Source organism: Gloeophyllum trabeum, assembly GCF_000344685.1.
Source record: "Gloeophyllum trabeum ATCC 11539 unplaced genomic scaffold GLOTRscaffold_00004, whole genome shotgun sequence".
Taxonomy (NCBI): Eukaryota; Fungi; Basidiomycota; class Agaricomycetes; order Gloeophyllales; family Gloeophyllaceae; genus Gloeophyllum; species Gloeophyllum trabeum.
The window spans coordinates 502,119-510,622 of NW_006920413.1; the positions used below are offsets into that span (position 1 = coordinate 502,119).

Here is an 8,504-nt window from a genome sequence, read left to right on the forward strand (position 1 = left end):
CGGTTGGATGTCTTAGCGAAGGGGGGGCAGTAGGATTTGGTTGTGCTAGAAGGGTCGGGGAGGGCGGCGGTACTTGATCTCTAACCCGGACAGCTATGACATGTGCCCTGGAATCTTCATGGGCTATGGCCTTGCTGAGAGGCTTGAAGCGTCGTCCGGGGCAAACAACGCATTGCCAGTAGCCTTGGGCATTCCGTAAAAATACTGTTTTTATCATCAGAAATGTTAGATCCAGTCAAAGAAAGACATATGACGGTTGACGGCTCATACGATGTTCATTCACTAGACTGGTAGGCATTCTGAAAGGTAGATTCGTACAGGAGTTGTAGCTACAACGCAATACGAGGGACTTAGGATTGTGGCGGAATTTGGTAGCGGCCCCTATCGGTCCGGCCGGAGGTTACTCCCGAACAGGAAACCATTCGAATTCCGATGGTACAGCAATACCAAGGAGCGTCTGTTTGGAATCCGGGCGGGTGGCAAGGCTCTGCCGGCTAGGTGCAATTTTTTCGAGATATGGCGAGGAGATCAGTGGAGTCCTGTATTCACACCACTAGGAATCCAATCTGTCTACGTCTCCATACAAAATCCAGCTCTGACTTGGATAGCTGTGTAAGCGAGGCTTTAGAGACGTCGAGCAGACTACAGAGGGGTCCTGAGCCCTCCACAGAATGCAGGATTAAGAGATGCCTTTGCATGACAACCTCCATCAACAAAACGTTACCATGGAAAGCGTGACAATGTGGCAGCTCGGCGCGATCAGGATTTTAGGGATTTACGGCTGAAATTTAGGGATTTAACGTTACGGGAAGTCATCCACTACCACCTTCACCGGCACCTCGCGTCCATATCCACCTATAATCCGGTCACTGCGAGTGCGACTCACTTTCATTATCAATAATCCCGCTCATCTGGGGTTGCAGGATGGCCAACCTCGCACGCAGTCCAAAATCGGGCAGCGACTGGACTCCCAACGACCTGGCCGCATACAACATACGAGTTGAATACCAAGACTCACGAGCCTTTTTCGGTATAGCTGACTTGCCCCAACCGCATGTCGACGATGAAGTGATGAACGCCCCCGACGCTGCTGCTACGCAGCGCGACGAACCTTACACCCTCCTTCGTACCATGGATCTCGCGATGGCCGCTCCATATGGCGAGGAGTCCGCCGTCGACGACTTTGCCGTGCAACTCTTCAAAATGCTTGGTTACACGGGCAGGGCTCTTGGCAGGGTTGCGAGGACGAGAAAGGACATAGCCTTTTGGGTGTGTGGCCAGGAAAGGCACGTCAAAACGGACGTCTGCATCATGGATGACTCCGAGATACTGGATGACTTCCCGTAAGCATTTAGAACGCGTTTTGAGCAGTTCTAAATCTCTAAACGCATCAAGCCGAGATGCCGTCTTGTCACGCTCTCGCTTAGACCAAGTTTTGATGAGGCTCGTCGAGCAAAAACCGTCTCTAAACTTTAAATCTAGCAGGGGGGGTCGACCCCCCTTTCCAAATCTCCAGACGACTCTAAACGCTCGCTTAGCCTCGGTTGAGGTCCGCGTATCAAACCTGCCATCAGCACCTGCTAAATTGAGCGATCCGCTCGCCATAAATGGAAAGCGACCTCATGGTCGTGACTTGCAGTTGTCGAGCGTTGGTCTGGCATTACGGATGGGAGGAACAGTTCTATTTTTCCATTTCACCGTGGCAGCGAGTGTGACCAGGTACGCTGATGGCGTTTAGAACTGCGAAATCTAGGATTTTGGCTTACGGGAAGTCATCCACTGCTTCTTGTTCAAGAAGATAAAAGGCACTTGGATCAATCTGATCCAGAGCCTCAACTCGTCGCAGAGGCGATCGCGGCCTTATACCACAATAACAGGATACGCGTTCAGGCTCTCGGGGTGCCTGCCCTTGAGAGCAGGGTCATACCTGGCATCATCATGAAGGGTACAATGCCGACCTTCTACCGGATCCCGGTTACTACCGAGCTTGTTCGCGCTGTTCAAATGGGCGAGTATCCCGAGCAGGAAACCGTCGTCTATGCCCACGTCCCCTCGGTTCCCAGACCTGCTCGTCGTTACAGTGAGGGCATGAAGCCACTGGACAATCGCCGCATTGTGTTGTCCTGCTACGAAGCCTTCAAGCAGTTCCTCTGAGAACGCTGTGAGTTATGATCCGCTAATTATACCACTGTAGTAAAGGAAACAGGGGAGACCTGTGGCTTAATCGGGATGAGGCTTAATTTGTGTGTTTCTAGCCATGTAAGTGCTTGTACAAAGGTGCAGTGATGCACAGTATACTTGTCTCAAAGTACCTCAGTGGACATATTGCAACACAATAGTTCAGAAAATACGTATATCAGAAAGTTTACGGTTTTCTCCAGATAGTCGGTAAACATCGTAGTACTTGAACTACTGCACTGGCCTTAGTCCCTGGTGGCAACGAAGGCCCATATGACACATGCAGAGCCACATTAATCTCATAATTTCCGAATCACACCTTACTTAAACAGTACTATACACTTCCCATTACTTTCCCCCTTCCCGTCCTCTCAACACCTTTCCAACACCTCACCCTCACCTCACGCCAAGACCTTCGCCCACTCCTTCGCCCCCTTCTTCAAGCACCTCTCCAGATCCTCGCCGACGAGCGTCCGGTTCGTCTCGAGGTCGCCCATGTCCTCGCCGTGCGCGCGCAGCACGTCGAGCACGAGGCCCGCGAGGTCCGGCCCGCGGCGGATGGGATCGGTGCCCGTCCACCTGTACACACCATTAGCCCGCCATCACGATAAGTCGGGAAGCGGTGAAAAGAAGATAAAGCCAGTGGCAAGAACCGGGGGGGAGGGGGAAGAGACAAGGGAAAGGAAGGAAAGGCGAAAGGGAGAGAAATGAGAGGCTCACCGGGGCTTCTCCACCGCCCCCGCCCTTGCCTTCCGCCAACAAATCTCATGCAGGCGGTACGCCAACACATTCAGACGCGCGTCGGACGCGAACGACAGCGGGAGCTCGCTCGAGGTGACGCGCGAGGAGATGGCTGAGGCCTGCGCGGCGCCCGTCCACGAGGACGCGGCCCAGACGGCGTTGATCTCGAACGGCTGTCGTGTTCAAGGTCGGCGTCAGGTCATTGGAAAGGAGAATGGGCGAGCCAGGCAAGAGACAACGCAGGACCACGCACCCCGCTAATAAACGTGAACACGTCGAACGCGAGCACGAACGGCAGCATCGCGGTGCTCACGATCCCGTTGCGGATCGCGCCCGCCTTGGCCTTCTTGATCATGTCCGTGAACAGGTCCTTGATGTCCGCCGCGGAGTACGACGCGGGGTAGATCATGCGGAGCTGGGGCGCTGGTTGGCGAGAGAAGGGCGGGAAAGGCAGGAGAGCCACGTACCTCTTTGAGCTTCTTCTTGTTCGGCGTGCGCACGAGGAACTCAATGCGACTGTTCTTCGTCGCAGCCATACCCTTCGATATCAGCTGGATACGCACACGCGGTCAGTACTTTGCTAGCAGCGCAAAGAAAGAAAAGATGCGCCCGAGTCTCCTCGCTAACCGCGCTTTGCTGCATCGTCCCCGACGCGTCCACTGAGCGCCCAATAAAAGGACAAAATCAGACGAAAAACCCACTCACACCAACAGCCTTCGCCTTGAACCCCGTCCCCCGCTCCCGCGCCCCGCGCTCCTCCTCCTGCCACTTCCGCTGCGCCTTGTGCGCGAGCCCCTCCTTCTCGCCCTCCTGAGGCTTCTGCAGCGGCGCGGCGAGCGGGGCGTACAAGACAAACGGTGGGAGCTTCGAGGCTTGTTTGTCGGTGGCATGGGAGGGAGGAGGGAAGGGGATGAGGAGGGCGACTGTGGGATGGGTGGCGGGCGGGAGGGAGGCGGAGACGGGGTCGGGGGTGTCGAGTGTGCTTGTGTTCGACGAGAGGGAGGAGCCGGAGGGGGTGCGTTGGTGGGTGGAAGAGGAGGGATGGAGGGATTGGTCAGCAGGAGTGTAGGAGGGGGGAATAGACTTTTCGTAGGAGATCGTACTTGCCACGCGGCGAGGTGGGAGGGCAGGCGGGATACCATTGGGGTGATCGGGGGCCATCACCGTCGGTACTGGAGGATCTATCGCACGCACAGAGTCGTTCGAGGTCTTCTCGCTCGTGTCTATCGTTGAGCCTCCCGGTTCTACAGCAGCATCGTTCGCGCTAGTAGTGGCGGCGATAGGCTGCACCGTATCCACCGCAACAGCAGGATCGTGCGCCGTCTTCTCGTTCGCAGCGCTCGTCGGCGGGTCCATAACGTCTATAGCAGCGTAAAACAAAGATATACAAGTCAAGCGCAGTACCCACTGGCTGCGGCTGACGACTCGGATGACCCATGGGCCATGTTGGGATATTGATCGCTATTATTTAGCCGTTTCCCTATTCCAGACTTGTCTCACTTATTCCACTTTCTGTTTCATTATCTCCCCGTCCATGTGGTATTTCTATGTCATCACATCGATACGAAATGTATATAAGACCTATGTTTTGTAGCTACTATCATTGAGGGGGTTCTGCAAATTTTGCAGAACCCCCTCACCCCCTTATATCTCATTCCACACTCAACCAAAAAATGTTGGGTAAGCTCAGGCAGGTATATATACACTAGAATAGAACCTCTACCAAGTCAGAATGGGAATATCTGCTGTGGTTGAAGAGAGGGAGAGAAAATGGGTCCTGTAGGCCATGGGAAAGAAACAGGGTCCACTAGATCTCTCGTGATGCTCTCAACGGACTGCAGTGGAATGGCTTGGCGTATCATGAATATGCTGTCTATAGTACAATACACCAGCCCGATAGAGTAAATAATGAGCGTGTCGAGATAGAGAGGCAACTTTGCACATCTCCCGGGCCCATATCGTGACAAAAGCGTGACATCGCTCGCGGCGAGATCCCACTGTGACCGCATGTGACACCTTTTTGCGGAACCCCCTACATGAACCGGCATCTCTCTCCTACGTTCCACAGGCTGCATAAAAATGGACAAAAATCGTGAGGACATTCATCACTAAGTCACACACAATATGCCGAAGATCCGGTAAGAATCCGTCAAGTGTGCAGAATGCTACAGGCCGAATTCGATACTTTTTGCAGAACCCCCTCAATGATAGTAATAGATCAGATCTCCGCTTCGCGTCTTGAAGGCGCGGGTGTAATCACAGCCATGGCCATCCATCCATCGGCGTGATTCACCGCAGCTGAACATCATATGCATGACACACCGAGAATAGCCTGGCAATTTTAGATCCGGATCTGAGAGATTCGCTTTGCCCAGAGGGCACCACCAAAGTTGCACCTCAAGGGAGGTAAGTTTGAATGACACATTCCCTGGGTTATCAGGGGGATATGTGACAGCTGTATACCACTAGTAGTGGAGTGCTGATGTTCTTGTACAAGGAGCATTATCTGCCTCCAACTTAGTGTGATATAGGAGCTGCGAATGAGTAGTCCTGACCTGAGAAGGGGTGCTCAATAATTGATTGTTTCGATCGTTCATCTCTGCGCAACCAAGAAGCATGGACTTGACGAACTGCGAGTTTGCTGTGATTGCTGTTGCAGTTCGAACTCCGCTGACCGTGGGACTTCTTGTTGTATGCCAGCATTATTATTATTATTTTTTGAGAGACACAATGACATAATTGACAACTGACAATCGGTACAGCCTCAAGCAGTTGGGCACATAGCGCAGGGGTCTTGCACCAGTTAGGGACACTTTGCCCTAATCTAGTATGTAGCGGACCATAAGCGGAAGAGTGCTAAGTCTCCAGGAAGAAATGCATTTATGCAGACACATGAGAAAGAGCCTTTGACATTAAGGATTTCCCACAGTATTGTGGGACTCAGCTAAACACGCAATACCCACTAAAACTCCCTGATGGTTCCTGCCGGATTTGAACCCGCAACCTGTGACTGAAGGCCAGCACTTGCCAAAACAAACCCGGGACCGGACTGGCATATCCACTGAGCCACCAGAGTCCCATGCCAGCATTATGGCTTGAACGAAATTCAACTCAATATTATGTGCAAATGTCTGTGAATGATCAGGGTGCATTCAATAATTGCCATCATATGCTCATTGTTTGTACACAACCTCTGGACCTTTTGGGAGTGCTGCACAAATCATCGATCCAGATGATCAACTGGGAAGTGCTGACTTCACGTCGGCATCTTTGCCCCTGCTCTGGCTGCCTGCAACCAAGTCTATGACCATTGAGTTTGATGTTACTAGATGCTAATCTGCTGCCATTACAGCATGTTGCAAAACGATGCGGAATTGTGAAATCTGCGCTATATGACCCAAAATGGTAGGGACCGCCACACAAACACCAGACGCGCACCACCTACTCCACCAACGCCCAGACCTTGGCTTAGCCATGGCCAACGCATGCGACTTCCTTCAACGGTATCACTACCATGGCTCTCATCACTGGGCTGCGGCGCCATATATCAACTTCCGTCAAAGAACAGCTCGTCTACATGTCTCGCAACATGAAACCCAAGGAGATTGTGAAGTGTACTGGCATTGGGAAGACATGCATCTATCGGACACTTGGCCTGTGGAAACGGACTAGTCACGTCTCTCGCAAGCCCGTTCGCATAGGCTGTCCAAGAGTTTTGAATGGTATTGACCTTGCGGTGAGTCCTACATCCGTATGCGTGAATCCAAACTAACTGGTAAGTGTGAAGTATCTCGAAAGTGTAATCGAGAGAACACCCGATGCGTCGCTGCCGGAACTGAAGTCTCTACTACACCAAGCACGACGTGTCTCTGTCTCTGAGGCGACGATCAGTCGAGTATTGCGAAGGAGGGGTTTTACTCGAAAAAGGGTGCGTAGCTCAATGATTGTGACCCAGAAAGTGATGGTTATTGCGGATCAGGTCACGCGAATAGCCCTTGAGCGAGATGACGATGAACGAGACCTGTATATGGCGGACATCGGGCTCAACTGTAACGGCGGGGGTGATAAGCTCGTTTTTGTAGACGAGTCTGCTTGCGATAGACGGACCAGTAGACGGCTGTTGGCCTGGGCACCAATGGGTGATTGCGCGAGGAGGCGGGACTTCTTTGTCCGGGGGACCAGGTATGTAGTGATGATGAGTCTTGTTGTGCGATTTGCTAACTCTATCAGATATTCCATTTTGCCAAGCACTACACATCGAGCAACCGATAATATGACACGCGGTGGCATTCAGTCCGATATGTCAATACAATATTGTGAATTCCACACAACCACCGTATACAGTCATATACTCCCCATATGGGAGCTGAGCCACAGACGATCCCCTACAACGGTAATGTCAGGGAATATCAAATAGAAACAAATGCATTACCATATTTGAATATCAATTTCCGGAGATATACCCAGTGATAGAGCAAATATGGATAAATATATGGAACAATGGGGAAGTCCGGTTTTTGGCCTGATACAGTACAATGAATCATAGCTAAAATATCAAAGCACATCTCGGGTTGATAGCGAATCCGGAATATGGATGCAAATAGCGTAACACATAGCATAAAGGTGCGATATACCTGATTCGGGATCGTCCGGTATATAATCGGGCCGCCGACGGGCCGCCAGTGGCTGCATCGGCAAGCCACTCAATAGCCGGCGGCGGCCCACCGGCGGCTAAGAGTGGCTGGGAGAGCGGCTCGCAGCCTGGTACGGGCACAACCGACTTGTATGCCTAGTTCTAAGATAGTGTTTGTGTTCAGCGGAGCTATATGGAGATGATGAAGTGGACTTACCTGAGATAACATGAGTACAACAGCAAGCTCGTCCGTCAGAGGGAATCGAGCAAAATGACAGAGCACTCGTGTCGGATCAACCTCCTCCAGATCGTCTGCGAGCTGCAACGAATAAACCTCAGCAGGATAATGATCTCTCCATTTCCGGAAAGGATCTGGGTATTCCTGAGGGGCCTGCATCTGGCGTCTCACCGCGAACTTCAACGAACCCGCCCTCCTGTAGATGTATTGGATGGACCCAGGGACGGCGTGGTTCTCCGAGCCCCCCATAGGGTAGAAGAATATGAGACTATTACCTGTGTGAAAGGCTGCTGACGAGTACATGATCCTACGGAACCTCAGATAAGAGCACAGAGGACCCCACTGCTGCTGCGTTAGGTTCTGCAGTGGCGCAGGGAACTGCTGAATGGGAAGGTCTTCAAGCCTACTGTCCCTGTGCTTGTCGTGCTTCGACCCAAATGCCTTGTCGAAGAAGTCCTTACACAGCTTAATAGCCGCAGGACAGTCTATTCTTGACAGCCACCGTCTTAGATTGGCCCCACGAATAAACGATCGAACCATAGTCGCTTCGATCTCTCCTAGATGCGTAATCACGATGTCAGCTCAATAACTTGAAATATTAGCTCATACTGACCTGGCTTGTGATTGTGAGGTAGCCGCTGCACTATCCCAATGAGGCGCTCAAACGGGAAACCCCACCACCAGTGAACAGGTCCAAACAGCAGCAAGAAGTCG

General features: G+C 52.2%; 4 protein-coding genes across 4 annotated transcripts; 2 read left to right on the forward strand and 2 right to left on the reverse strand.

Annotated features, from left to right (window-relative positions):
• Window positions 1-924: 924 nt before the first annotated feature.
• GLOTRDRAFT_37590 (uncharacterized protein) lies at window positions 925-2,154 on the forward strand (the record flags this gene model as incomplete). Its single annotated transcript, XM_007865697.1, has 2 exons — window positions 925-1,343; window positions 1,773-2,154. The coding sequence occupies 2 exons, from the start codon at window positions 925-927 to the stop codon at window positions 2,152-2,154; spliced, it is 801 nt and encodes a 266-aa protein (XP_007863888.1).
• Window positions 2,155-2,459: 305 nt separating this feature from the next.
• GLOTRDRAFT_115070 (uncharacterized protein) lies at window positions 2,460-4,301 on the reverse strand. The gene is made up of 5 exons (XM_007865927.1): window positions 3,625-4,301; window positions 3,387-3,470; window positions 3,173-3,334; window positions 2,899-3,092; window positions 2,460-2,757 (listed from the first exon to the last, which is right to left on the reverse strand). The coding sequence occupies exons 1-5, from the start codon at window positions 4,273-4,275 to the stop codon at window positions 2,580-2,582; spliced, it is 1,269 nt and encodes a 422-aa protein (XP_007864118.1). The 5' UTR covers window positions 4,276-4,301; the 3' UTR covers window positions 2,460-2,579.
• A 2,156-nt stretch (window positions 4,302-6,457) lies between these two features.
• On the forward strand, window positions 6,458-6,853 carry GLOTRDRAFT_23213 (uncharacterized protein; the record flags this gene model as incomplete). The annotated part of the gene is made up of 2 exons (XM_007865684.1): window positions 6,458-6,655; window positions 6,707-6,853. Coding segments are annotated over 2 exons (345 nt in total), but the record flags the coding sequence as incomplete, so codon positions are not given.
• A 3-nt stretch (window positions 6,854-6,856) lies between these two features.
• GLOTRDRAFT_127323 (uncharacterized protein) lies at window positions 6,857-8,330 on the reverse strand (the record flags this gene model as incomplete). Its single annotated transcript, XM_007865928.1, has 3 exons — window positions 6,857-7,136; window positions 7,554-7,708; window positions 7,770-8,330. The coding sequence occupies 3 exons, from the start codon at window positions 8,328-8,330 to the stop codon at window positions 6,857-6,859; spliced, it is 996 nt and encodes a 331-aa protein (XP_007864119.1).
• Window positions 8,331-8,504: the final 174 nt, after the last annotated feature.

Coding starts and splice junctions, on each gene's coding strand:
- GLOTRDRAFT_115070 (XM_007865927.1), bottom strand. CDS start 4,275: ATGGACCCGCCGACGAGCGCTGCGAACGAGAAGACGGCGCACGATCCT. Junction 3,335..3,386: donor ACAAGAAGAAGCTCAAAGAG/GTACGTGGCTCT, acceptor CCAGCGCCCCAG/CTCCGCATGATCTACCCCGC. Junction 2,758..2,898: donor GGGGCGGTGGAGAAGCCCCG/GTGAGCCTCTCA, acceptor TGGTGTGTACAG/GTGGACGGGCACCGATCCCA.